The 12,943-nt window shown below is 46.1% G+C and overlaps 2 protein-coding genes across 2 annotated transcripts; both read right to left on the minus strand.

The window, feature by feature from the left end:
• Window positions 1-7,611: 7,611 nt before the first annotated feature.
• Window positions 7,612-9,425, minus strand: LOC136546555 (large ribosomal subunit protein eL32z-like). The gene is made up of 4 exons (XM_066538529.1): window positions 9,283-9,425; window positions 9,082-9,171; window positions 8,097-8,278; window positions 7,612-7,960 (listed from the first exon to the last, which is right to left on the minus strand). The coding sequence occupies exons 2-4, from the start codon at window positions 9,169-9,171 to the stop codon at window positions 7,831-7,833; spliced, it is 402 nt and encodes a 133-aa protein (XP_066394626.1). The 5' UTR covers window positions 9,283-9,425; the 3' UTR covers window positions 7,612-7,830.
• Window positions 9,426-10,119: 694 nt separating this feature from the next.
• On the minus strand, window positions 10,120-12,603 carry LOC136546556 (peptidyl-prolyl cis-trans isomerase FKBP15-1-like). Its single transcript, XM_066538530.1, has 6 exons — window positions 12,464-12,603; window positions 12,315-12,364; window positions 11,344-11,406; window positions 10,818-10,908; window positions 10,629-10,733; window positions 10,120-10,352 (listed from the first exon to the last, which is right to left on the minus strand). Exons 1-6 carry the CDS (start codon window positions 12,522-12,524, stop codon window positions 10,273-10,275), a joined length of 450 nt encoding a protein of 149 aa, XP_066394627.1. The 5' UTR covers window positions 12,525-12,603; the 3' UTR covers window positions 10,120-10,272.
• Window positions 12,604-12,943: the final 340 nt, after the last annotated feature.

Here is a 12,943-nt window from a genome sequence, read left to right on the forward strand (position 1 = left end):
CATTCCCGTAGCCGCGATGTTCTGGCTAGCGCGATTGAAGACTGGGGGTTGCTCGCTCCCTTCGTCGTCATGGATGCGGTGATGCACATCACGGGCCCTCTGTCGGGCTCCTCCGCCTTCGCCGTGACCTCGCTGCTCTTGTTCGAGAGAGTCTTGAAGCTGCTGCAGAAGGAATTGGTCTTGTTCGACCTTGGCCTGGAGCTCACGGAGCTGCTCTAGGTCTGGGCGCTGAGGTCGTGCGAGAGCGACATTCTCGTTTTGTGCGGCTGACAGGACATTGAGTGGGGGTGTGGCGGCGCCCGCCCCTGGACGAAGCGGGGAGCGGCTACCTGCCGCCCCGTCCTCTTCACCTGCCCTCGGCATCCTGAGCCCGACGTGGAAACACTCACGAGTGGGGTCGTAAGTGCCTTCGTCGTCGAAGTCAGAGTAACCGAAGCAGTAGTCGCTTGCGGTCAAGAACTGGCGCAAAGCCCTAGGGTCGTGGAACCCAGAGAAATCCACTCTGGGCCATGCCTCATCCTCATCCGAGGAGTCGGCGTGGGTGTCTAGGTTGAGACCGAAGCACTAGCAGCGCTCTGAGGGATCCTCGTGAGCGGTAGCGTATGCGTAGGCGTAAGAAGCGGCGGCATTTCTCAACCCAAAGGGGTATGGGGATGGTGCCGTCGCCAGATTCTGCTCCGCCGGGGTTGGTTCTTCAGGGAGTGGTGGAGCGGAGCTAGACGACTGGGCATCGCCGCGAGCCACCGGCGATTTTCCTTTGTCCAAGCTCAGGCCAGACAGGTCCCCAGCCAAGGACCCCATACCAATAGCTGGTCGTAGGAGATTGGTGGGGAGTGGCATGCCGCCTCGGGTTCACGTAGCGTCGGGGTGGCCTTGCTCGTGTCGTGCCTGGCGAGCGCGGTGAGAGCGGCCGCCTGGGCGCCGCCTACGCCTGGGCTGCCGGTGCGTAACTTCATCGTCGGACGGTGGGGCTCGAGGAGTGAGGAGTACCATGTCGTACTCATGCCCTAGAGACATGAACTCTAGGCTCCCGAATCAAACCACGGTGCCGAGACGTAATGGTCGTACGGGGTCTGCCATCCGGCACCTGCTGGGATGACGAAACTGACACGCAGAGGCCCCTACCTAGCGCGCCAACTGTCGGTGTTTCGGACCAGAGGGGTCCTCAATCGACTAGTGAATTTGTTCTGCGTGCTCCCGATTTCGGATGGTGATGCAAAGAGACACAAGATTTATACTGGTTTGGGCAATCGGTGCCCTACGTCCAGTCTGGGAGATCGAACTTGTATTCCTTGCACCGAAGTGCTCGTAGTAGGGGGTTACAAGCTAAGGGAGAGAGGGAACTAGTCCCAGGTCTCGGCAAGGTGTCGTGTGGGCCGTCTGAGACGTTGCTCTCAAGCGGCTGGAATGTGTACGTGTGTATGTGTTACCAGATGTTCTCCCCTTGTTTTTCTTTTTCTTCTAAATGGCCCAAGTCCTCGCCTTTTATAGTTGAAGGGAAGACAAGGATAGTACATGTGTTAACTATGCGGCGTCGTGCCAACAGGGGCGGCATGTTCGAGCCCTGTGGCCTGTTCCTGTGGCCTATTCCTATGGTGACGCGGTCGTCGGAGTGGTCCATCCTTAGGGTACTGGGGCGGCGTGGTCGTCCCATCAGATCCTGTGCGTCGTGGGAGCCCCGGGAATGCCTCGGAGTGGACGCGGCGGCGAACGTGCAAGCCACTGTGGACGGACTGTGCGCGAGGCCGAGACTTGGTCGCTGCCGAGGCTTGTACTGCGGTGAGGGGGTCTCGGCAGGCACGAACCCCAAGATCGCCGAGGCCCTGGTGTACAGTGCCGAGGCCTTGAGCGGGCGGCCGATCATGGGTACAGCGTTAGGACACAGTGGCCGGTAATCCCCGTCGTACCCTATCCCAGCCGGTATGGCGCTGATCGTGGACACAGTGGTAGGACACAGTGGCCGGTAATCCCCGCCGTGCCCTGTCCTGGCCAGTATGGCGCTGATGCGACCTCGGGTCACGTCGGCCATTCTGTGGTGTTGAGCCACCGTCCGGCTGAGATTGCGGGAGTGGTTGAAGCATTAATGAGACATGACACGCTGTCGGGAGGGTCGGCCGAGGCGGGGGGCGACGGACCGCGGACGAGCCGGCCTCGAGCGACACAGAGAGTGAGGCCTCGCGCGAGACGGAGATCAGGCTCCTTGCCGAGGCCTCGCGCGAGAGGCCTCACGCGATACGGAGAACGTGTCTCCTGCCGAGGCCTTCCGTGGAGAGCCTCGGGCAAGGCGGAGACGGCGTCCCCTGCCGAGGCCTTCCCTGGGAGCCTCGCACGAAGCAGAGTTTGCGTCAGGATGCCGAGACCTCCTGCTCGAGGCTCGAGGCGAGAAGGGGGAGGACCCAGTGGGCTCGGTCGTGGCGGGTGAGGGGCCCATGACTTACCTTCTAGCTTTTATTTTTTTAGATGGGATTTTAGCGACCCATTTGATGTTTTGCTTGGGGTACCCCATTCTAAGGTACCCGACACTTTTGTTAAGTGTTGTTGTAGAAATTTTTATTAGGCTATTCGCCCCCTCTAGCCATTAGGACCTTACAACGCCCTGCACGTCAACCCTACCCTGCCGCCACCCGGCGCAGCCGGTTCTGGCCCGCCTCCCGCGGCCCCTTCCTCACCGCTGCCCTCCCGCCCCGCCACTACTAGCCATTTGCGTCGTGCTGGGGGACCTACTCGGCGCCGCCACCATGCCGTGGCCTGTGGCCCAGCCAGCCACGCGTCACCCCTTGCCCGCGCGCCGCCGTCGCGCATCACGCCGTCGGAGCGTGGCTCGTCGGCGTAGGGTGGGTCGTGGCCGCTGAGCACGCAGGGCCCGGAGGCGCAAGGTCGGAGCGCGGACGTTGGAGGCGTGGTCCCGGGCGTGGAGCCACGGACGTTGGAGGTGCGGCGCCGGAGCAAGGGAGAGAGAAGGGTGCGGGAGGCGGAGAGGGTGGCAGGGACAGGAAACAAAAAAAGAGAAAAAGGAGAGAGGAAGAAGAAAGCGACAGGGGCAAGAATGTCATTTCACCGTTGTTCTCTCTCCTCAACCGGTCCACGGTGTCCTGTGGCCTAATTTCACCGAACCAGAGTGTCTTCTGGCAAAATGCTAAAAAGTGGGGTGTCCGACAGTAAATGACCACCACTTTGGATGTCCAACAGACAATTCTCCCAAATAGTTTTGGGTTAAAAAAATGAATAGAGAACTTGTTTGTTGAAGATAACACATAAATCATGGGTTACCTAAACAGATAAGTAGGGGCTCTATTTTTTTTAAGTAATGCTGGAGATGCTCCTATTTGATGATAACAAAAACTATGTATAATTCTGAATATATTGTATTTTTCTCCAACAATAATTTTTTTGGAACAATTAATAAAATAAATCTATATTTTAAGGGAGCAACTTGTAGTACATGTACAATAAGGTAATATGATAACATAAATTCAAAATAAAAGATAGAGTTCGTAATCAGATACAGTGTGAAGTAATCAAGCGCCACCATGACCGGAAGAGCCATACTCTTCGTGCCGTTGAAGATAACAAGGGCCGTGAATGATGAAAGAGTAAACGGCCAGGGGCGCATCGTAAAGGTGTTTGGTTTTTTCGTGTCACATCAAATATTTAGATATTAATAAAGAGTATTAAATATAGATTAATTACAAAACAAATTATATAGATAGAGACTAATTTACGAGATGATTTTTAAACCTAATTAATCTGCCATTAGCATACGTTACTGTAGCACCGCGTTGTCAAATCATGAACTAATTAGGCTTAAGCGATTCGTCTCGCAAATTAGTCACAAGTTATGTAATTAGTTTCATAATTAGTCTATATTTAATATTTCATACATATATCTATACATTCGATGCAACAGAAATTAGAAACCAAACATGGTCTAACACAACACAACCTCGATGTTGCTGCAGCCACATGCACCGTATCTTGACTAGCTTGAGGGCACTCCCAATACAGAAATCACCGTAGTTTTTATAGACATTAATTATACTGTCATCTAAGCGTTTTGCTGATGTAGCAAGGTAGTTATTGAAGAGAGAGAGAGCAAAAATCATAGAAACCAAGTTTAAGTTAGAAACCATGTCTACACGAGAATCAAGACACAAAAGTACGTGATTGATAGAGAATGGAGAGAGAATGTATGTGATTGGATAAAAAATTGTTCTGTAGAAACTATTCTTTGGGACCATAGTTTCTATATATAGTATCTATAAAAATTAATAGGTATAGAAATCTACATGTAGTTTTTAGCATCGGGACTGTCCTAACACTGCTATCAGTATCAGAGGCTAATTGGAGGATGATATTTTGTCGTTCCTGAGTGTGGCACATCACAGCCGCACAGGTTCGTTCTGGCCTTGGGCTCTGGCACGGCGATGCTGCTGCTGCTGCTAGCCTGCTACGAAAGAACGCACCGTAGCTAGGCGCTATTTTTCTCGCACCAACTAGGAAATAAATATAGGAATATAGTACCACAGTTAGCTAGGTCTAGGTGCGTCTTGTGAATCTTTTTCGTACGAAATCATGTACTTATTTAATCAAACTCGAGGAAAAAGTTTTGGGGTTAGGTGAATTCGCCAATCATTTCGTGATGCTTTCGGTAGTAAAAATCTCCATCTCTTTCTCCGCACCTCAAGCGACTGCGACTCCTTGCTTAAACAAATGGCTTCAGTGTAACATCAGCTAGCTGTTCAGTACAGTACCACTAGGCTACTACTGTCCAATAAGTGAGTTTTTTTTGTACAAAATGTTTTGAATATCTAGACTAGACCGTGTTTTCCCACGCTCATATAGTCATATATGGTCAGGTTCAGCTTTACCATTGTCGTTGTTGGTTCGGTGGTTGTCGGATCTGAGCTAATACAGCACTGAGGTCTGGGTCCGGTGAATGGATCACAGACGAGATGACTACCTCACATTTCCTCTTCCAAACAGTTTCTATGTACATCATGGAACAGCTTCAGCCTCTCAGTTTCAGGTCATGTCCCTCTCTGAAATCATGCAGCCGTCTCTGACTCTGAGAAGCAAGGAGTCGGTAACTGACGCTAGAAAACTTGCAGATATTCAGAACGGTCCTGTTAGCACGCCAACAATACAGGGAGTTGGCAAGACCGGTGTTAAAACTTGCTACAGACGGGTTTGGTTGGGCTGCTGCTGCAACTTTGCCACTTTGCCAGTAATTCAGGGAAGGTTACTGTACTTTGTAAACTGCTTTATGGCCATGGCTTAACTATGTAAGACCACTTCTATATTTCATATGCCTGATTTTTTGTTCTTGTCATTGTTTGACTATAGAAAAAACTGTAAATTATTTCTTATAAGTTGTTCTTTTAATTATAGGATGGCTAGGGTTCGTGAGAGAAAGACAAGGGACTTCAACCAAATTAAGTGCATTAAGGATGAAAGAGATCATCTCTTGGTGAAGGAGGATGAGATCCGACATCAATGGCAAGAGTATTTTGACAAATTGTTCAATGGTGAGAATACGGACACAACCTTTCAGTTGGATGACACTTTTGATGACACCAATAGGCGCTTTGTGCGGAGAATTCAAGAATATGAGGTCAGAGAGGCGTTGAAAATGATGAAAGTAGGTAAGACGATAGGACCGGATGGTATCTCAATCGAGGTGTAGAGATGCCTCGGGGACATCGCTATAGTATGGCTAACCAAGCTGTTCAACCATATTTTTCGATCAAACAAGATGCCTGACAAGTGGAGGAGAAGTATATTGGTACCGATCTAAAAGAATAAACAGAATATTCAAAGTTGTACTAATTATCGGGGAATTAAGTTGATGAGCCATACTATGAAGCTATGGGAGAGAGTTATCGAGCATCGCTCGAGAGCAATAACGCGGGTCTCTATGAACCAATTTGGTTTTATGCCCGGAAGGTCAACCATGGAAGCCATTTTCTTAATAAGACAAGTTATGGAGCGGTATAGGGAGAAGAAGAAGAAGGACCTACACATGGTTTTTATTGACTTGAAGAAGGCTTTCCGATTAGGATATGACTACATCAAGGGTTAGCTTTGAGTCCTTATCTGTTTGTCTTAGTGATGGATGAGGTCACAAGGGACATACAAGGAGACATCCCTTGGTGTATGCTTTTCGCGGACGATATAGTGCTAGTTGATGAAAGTCGGATAGGAGTGAATCAGAAACTGGAGTTATGGCGGGAGACTTTGGAGTCCAAAGATTTTAGACTCAGTAGAATTAAAACTGAGTATATTAGATGTGACTTCGGCACTACTACTCTGGAGGAGGAAAATATTTGTTTGAAAGGTCAAGTAGTGCCTAGGAAGGATAACTTTCAATATTTAGGATCAATGCTATAGAGAGACGGGGATATTGATGAAGGTGTTAGCCATAGAATCAAGACAAGGTGGATGAAGTGACGCCAAGCATCTGGTGTCCTATGTGACAAAAGGGTATCACAGAAGCTAAAAGGCAAGTTTTATAGGACGACGATTAGACCTGCTATGTTGTATGGTGTAGAATGTTGGCATATGAAAAGACGACATGTTCAGCAGATAAGTGTCGTGGAAATGTGTATGTTGCGTTGGATTTACGGTCATATAAGAAGTGATCGAGTTCGGAACGATGATATACGTGATAAATTAGGGGTAGCACTAATTGAAGAAAAGCTTGTCTAACACCGGTTGAGATGGTTTGGACATGTCCAACGAAGACCTCTAAAGGCACCGGTGCGTAGTGGAATCCTAAGCCAAGATAGTAATGTGAAGAGAGGCAGAGGAAGACCGAAGTTGACTTGGGTAGAGCCGTAGAGGTAATAAAAAAAGACTTGAAAAGATAAAATATATCCAAAGACTTAGCCTTAGATATGAGTGCTTGAAAAACAGTTATTCACGTGACTGAACCTTGTTTATGCTGGGTTTCAACTCTAGCCTGCCCCAACTTGTTTGGGACTTAAAGGCTTTAGCCTCATTCGGCTCGCTAAAACTTGGCTGAATTAGCTAAAAACACTGTTTTGGCTGAATTGTTGTGAGAGAAAAATATTGTTTTAGTTAAAAAAAATAAGCTAAATAGTACGGATCATAAAGTAAGCCAAACGAGCCTTTGTTGTTGTCGTCGTCGTCCTTTTAATTATACAAATAGTTGGTTGTCTAAATTCAGGCACCTGAAATACGTAACTCCCATATCAGATATACATTCTATCAAAGATGCCACGCCAATTTGTATTCCGTTGGTCGAAAAGCAAGAAGCCAGCGAATTCAGCGATGTGTCATGAGACATGGACCAATATGAGAACCAGACAGGACAGCTATGACAACTGACAGACTCGGTTCAGCATTTCAGCAGCAAAACTAGCTCACCTGAGCAGCAAAGGTTCAAATTCTACATGCTAAGACAGAAATTTAAGCACAGGATGAGACTAGAGGTTGATAACAGTCTCCGACAGCGATTTACAGTTAGCACGATGTAAGGTGCAATAAGAACCTGGGCAGCACTTGCAGCAAGAAGAGAATTTAGCACATGCAAAACAGGCAGCAAGTAGTGGCTGCTGGGCACCAACAAAAACACAAATTAACCAATGCAAATAGGCAAGCACAATCACACGTTCTTTGATATCAAAACTGATGTATTTGAGATGCTATGAAAGATAATAACATTGCCACAGTTAAGTTGCTAATGATAGCAAGTGGGTTCACAATACTCAGATTCTCAGAATCATGAAGCAAACAGAAAGGATAACTGTTTCATCATACACAGCAAGTCTTCTAAAGCCGCACCACTCCAAGACTACTACTAGAAACAGTTTACTCATCCTCCTGGCTGCGGAGACGGGCAAGTTTGTTGGTGACCACAACGTCAAGCTGAGCAGCTCGCTCCACAATTTCCTTACGCTTCTTAGTGGACACATTGTGTGCAATTTCAGCACAGTATGTCCTGTTGTGAAGCAAGCAATACAAATATTAGTAAATGATTGATGATTTTGAATCAAAAGGGTGTACAGGGATTGGGAATCTGCTACACTCCTGAAATAAAATAAGTAGGTTTGCTGAAGATCCAAAAAAATGCATACCTGTTGTGCATCATAAGCAACTCCAGCTCAGATACATTATGCACGACAAACTTCTTAAACTTGTTGGGGAGATAGTGCCTGGTCTTCTTGTCAGAGCCATATCCAATGTTAGGCATCAAGGTGCATCCTTTGAACTTCCGCCTGACACGAGAGTCGATACCCTTGGGCCTGCGCCAGCTTGGCTAGAGAAAACAGCATTGGCAAAATTAGCATAAACTAATAGAAATATTTATGCAAGACGATGCAAATATATAGATACCAATGAACTAGAAAGGTGTGCGCATTTTTTTTATAGGATATATATTTATGCCTGGAGCTAGAAGTCATATCCAAGACTCAATTCATGGCCCTCCCAAGAAAAAGAAGGGGGGGGGGGGGGGGGGGGGGGGACTCTGGCACGTTTATGCACGATACGACACATTTCAAATTCACCCAGCTACGAACATGGCCAGAAGCATGGGCATTTGGTACAGTTTTGTGTATGGCACATTTCTGATTCACCCAGTAGCAAACATGGTGTGAAGTAATGAGCATTTGCTACACTGTACAGTATTGTTTCCAAGTTATCCCCAGCTACAGAATAAGTGGATAAGTGGAATTACAGCAATACAAACTAATTAACTTTCATAAACATGAGGGACTTGGTCTCTTTTTTAACAGTTGCTTGGTCAAAAACTGTTGCATCAACCAAAGGAGGCATCCTAAAATGAGGAAAGCTTTTATACTAATCCAGCAATTCACAAGCTAAGCTTACATTTCAGGCCGTTGGGGCAAGATTCTAAATCGAACAAGCCAACGACCTGTCACTAGCATCTTCCAGACTAAAATCAGGCCAAGATATTCAAATTGGTGCACATGTGACCATTCTTCCGGTGGACCTAAAACAAGTTAACTAGCAACCGGCAAATGGATCAACGAAGAGCGCAGCAAATGCTTGTTTAGGACGCAGAACAAGGGCTTCACGCATCAAGGGAACGGGTGATACCTTGAGGCACTTGTAGCGGTCGAGGTGGGGCCTCTTGAACTGCTTGACCCGCTTCTTCACGATCTTCTGAGTCAGCAGCGGCACCGCCATCTGCGGATACACAGTGGTGGCGAACGGGAAAATTTCAGTTCTGGATGAGAACAACACCCACCGAACAGTGGAAGCTGTGCGGATGGAGAGTGCACTGAGAGATGGCCGTACCTTCAAGTGCCCAGAGCGGTTTGCAGCGAACCAGGGAGGCGGCGCGGCGGCGGCGGCGGCGGCTGTTGGGGTGCCTGTGGGAGAGGAGTGGGTGTTTTATCCCCGAACCCTAGACAAGCAGTCCACCATGGGCGCGAGGTCGTTCATGGGCTCTGTCGAAAGCACAGCTAAAGACAACAAAGCCTGTACAGCCCAATAGGCCTCCTACTAACCCAGTCCAGGAACTCTTGTTGATAAACAGTTCTTTTCTTTTTAAAGATCGGTCAACTGTGTAGTCAGGCTATTGCATTTCAAAATAAAAACGATGACCGAGTTTGATGGTGAATAAGGTATATTCACTGTGAAATGTGCTTTTTAGAAAGCTTTCTGAACCTTTTTTTTTTACCGATACCGGGGTCATCAGGTGATGAAACATGAGTTCCACCAATTAATAATTTAATACTAGAATTATTTAATGTTTCATTTTCTTGCATTATGCTAAAAAATACCGTAGCTTCGTCCTTGGCAATGGCTCCAAACAATATCTATTCTCGAGCAGTGGAAGATGGAGTTATAGATGGCTCGTGCATAAGTTCATATTTATGAATCCTATTTATCCAAATGAAGCCTGGACCAAAACCCTAATGATTAAAAAAAAAGAAATTAATACTCCATCCATTCCAAATTATAAGTCGTTTTGACTTTTTTGGTACATCAATTTTACTATGTATCTAGATATAACGTATTTCTAGATACATAGCAAAATTTATGTAACAAAAAAGTCAAATCGACTTATAATTTGGAACAGAGAGAGTATTTCAGAACGATTATCCAGATTCCAAACACAGACACATAAACTAGTCAAAACAGATCAGAGTTTGCTCCAGAAATCCTAGATGTTCTTGTGGAATAGCAAAAGAATGTCGCAGGGAATGAAGGCTCAATTCTTGGAATGTATTACATTTGCCGAGTTCTGAGTAAAAAGGTTATGGATTTATCTATTTGATATATCTAAAGCTCGTTGTCAGATTGGTTGGCTGGTTCTCCATTGACGGCGACAAGCTCCGTGTCAAATATGAGGGTTGCTCCACCTGCAAGAAGAAAGATAAATGGCTCACATCAGTGATCTGCGGAAGTTCACCTAGGCATTATAGGAATCCATTCAGGTGGCAGTGCAAGGCATTATATGAATCCATTCAGGTGGCGGCAGTGTTAACAGGATAATGTAGATAAACCACTACGTGCTCTTGCCGTGCACAAACAATGTGATGATTACCCTCACGGAATGTTTTGAATAATCCAAATGTGACTATCACAACTGTATGCTCAAAAGACAAAGAGCAGAAAATATTAAAAAAAAAACATACCAGGAATAGTAGGTGGCGAGCCTTGAGGTCCATAGCCAAGCTTTGATGGGATCTTCAACTTCCGCTTTTCACCAACGCACATTCCCAGGAGACCCTGATCCCATCCTATACAGTAAGCAAAGGAATTCAGACAGAGAAACAGAACACAACCAAAACAGAGAGTAGCCAATTCATTGCCATATTAATCACCTTTGATCACCTGTCCAGAGCCCAAATCAAATTCAATAGGGTCACCTCTTTCATAGCTTGAATCAAAAACTGTTCCATCAGTAAGTTTTCCCTATCAAAAAAAATAATGACAGCATGTGAACATAACTCAGAAGGTATTTATTGTAATCACTGAGTATTATCTAGTATTATAACTTCTTGAACCAATGTAGGCTGGTTGAATTAACAGTTCTGCTCAAAGTTTAAAAACCAATGATGATACCATTTTTCAAAATATTACAATGCTCTATTGTACATGTTCCACTTTCCCGAATCCAATAGAAGTTACAATGCTCTATTGTTAACTGGAATTGGCAATAAATCTAGTGGCAGCGGTGACAAAGCCTATGACATACAGCCATACAGATACATATCAGTGCTGAATGGGCTAAGAGAAATAGGTGCGACAGTTACTCTAAGAAAGCATTGAGTTCAATGGAGGACACCTGTCATTATTGATACATTGCAACATAAGGGGACAGATGAGAAGGCAGAACACTACACTTACACGGTAGTGAACTTTAACCTTGTCACCTTTGTGAGCTTGAATGCTGCAAGATTCCGGCTTGTGCTGCATTTTAAAATACCCAGGCATAGCATCAATATAAGAAACTGCCGAAAATAATGGCTGCAGATGATGGCAGCACATGCGATTATCCACACTCCATGGCAATTTTCTTACAACATGGTTAATGATTTAGTAAGAATAGACAAATTCACTTCTGCTTGTCCAACTAGATATTCTATTCTTTGAGAGAATGGCAGAGGTGCTTTCTTACAACAAAACACTTTGGAAGTACCAGTTGTACGAAAACTTGATTTTCTGGCTGACAAAAAATTGAAGAGAGTTTTCAAAGCATTTTGTGTTGCTTTGAAGCCGAATCAAAAAGGTTTTCAGGTCCCTACTCAGTATATGGTTTCCATAGGATTCATGCCCTTACTCAGTATGGAAACAAAACTGAAACTTGAACTATGCATTAATAAACCCATTTATTGTAATCATTCAAATACGAACCAGAATTAAACTATGACTTGTTGCACTGGGAAACAACAAAATGTTGAGTTCCATTAAAGAACCCTCTATCCAAATCACAATCTCCATGCATTCTCCGAAATAAACACACGAATTTTATATCGAGTAAACAATAAATCTTTTGCCCAATGGCTCAGTCCATCCCCACCAAAATGACAGAATTTTCCTGCACAGCTTACTTTCCCCACAATCCTCAGACCATCACTCCCATAACATCTTGTTTCTACAATTTTCGATCTGTTCAAAAAACTACGCCCACCCTCGTAACCAGAATCTCCAGTCTAATTAAAACAATATTTCCAGTCTAATTAAAACAATATTTCCATACTATAGTGCCATCTGTTACCGCTCTGCTTGGCCCAGTCCAATCCGACAAAGAAGGGAGGGAATGAAACATAACAAATCGCACATGCATAGTAAAAAAAAACCAGTCCTAGAAGGGATACCTTGACGCCGATCTGGAGCTCCGTCACCTCCCCGGATTTCTTGGCCGTGGCTGCGAAACACAAATGTCAGATCAGATCGGATCGGATCAGAGGCCGCTGCGCGGGTCGTGCCTCGACGAAAAATCGAGGCTGGGGCGGGGTCTACTCACCGACGAGCAGCGTCGCGGAGGCGGCGACTAGGAAGAAGAAAAGAAGCTGCGGCTTCGCCATGGCTGGTGCTAGGGACGGCCGGTCTTTTGCGGTCCCAAATACAAAATGGCATGTTTGGCTCCTTACGTATTTAAGCGATCCCGTTTAAGTTCAAAATAGACCGGGTTAATTCGATCTGTGTCGATACAAGACTATCTCCAACCGCCCAAACCCAAATACAATATCCATTCTAAAAATTGAGTCACAAATAGTAACTAGGTCTCCCACCCAAAATATCCGATCTCCAACAGCGAACCCAGCGTGGTGTCCACAGCTCCCTTCTCGTGGTCATCGTGTGTCCAAAATCCAATCCCCTCCCTCCCAATCTCCTCCGTCTCCGCTCCCTTCTGCTCATGACACTGCCGGTGTACAGGGATGCATCGGCGCCGGTGGAGGTGCGGGTGCGGGACCTGTTAGGCCCCATGACACTGCGTGAGAAG

Source organism: Miscanthus floridulus, chromosome 3 (genome assembly GCF_019320115.1).
Source record: "Miscanthus floridulus cultivar M001 chromosome 3, ASM1932011v1, whole genome shotgun sequence".
Taxonomy (NCBI): domain Eukaryota; kingdom Viridiplantae; phylum Streptophyta; class Magnoliopsida; order Poales; family Poaceae; genus Miscanthus; species Miscanthus floridulus.

Bases quoted from the DNA above. Each gene is read 5' to 3' on its own strand.
- LOC136546555 (XM_066538529.1), bottom strand. From the start codon at position 9,171: ATGGCGGTGCCGCTGCTGACTCAGAAGATCGTGAAGAAGCGGGTCAAG. The intron at 8,279-9,081 runs GTATCACCCGTT...TGTTTTCTCTAG, and splicing joins ACCGCTACAAGTGCCTCAAG to CCAAGCTGGCGCAGGCCCAA. The intron at 7,961-8,096 runs GTATGCATTTTT...GCTTCACAACAG, and splicing joins TTGCTTATGATGCACAACAG to GACATACTGTGCTGAAATTG.
- LOC136546556 (XM_066538530.1), bottom strand. From the start codon at position 12,524: ATGGCGAAGCCGCAGCTTCTTTTCTTCTTCCTAGTCGCCGCCTCCGCG. The intron at 11,407-12,314 runs GTATCCCTTCTA...TTTAAAATGCAG, and splicing joins AGCTCCAGATCGGCGTCAAG to CACAAGCCGGAATCTTGCAG. The intron at 10,909-11,343 runs GTAAGTGTAGTG...TTTTTTTGATAG, and splicing joins AGGTTAAAGTTCACTACCGT to GGAAAACTTACTGATGGAAC.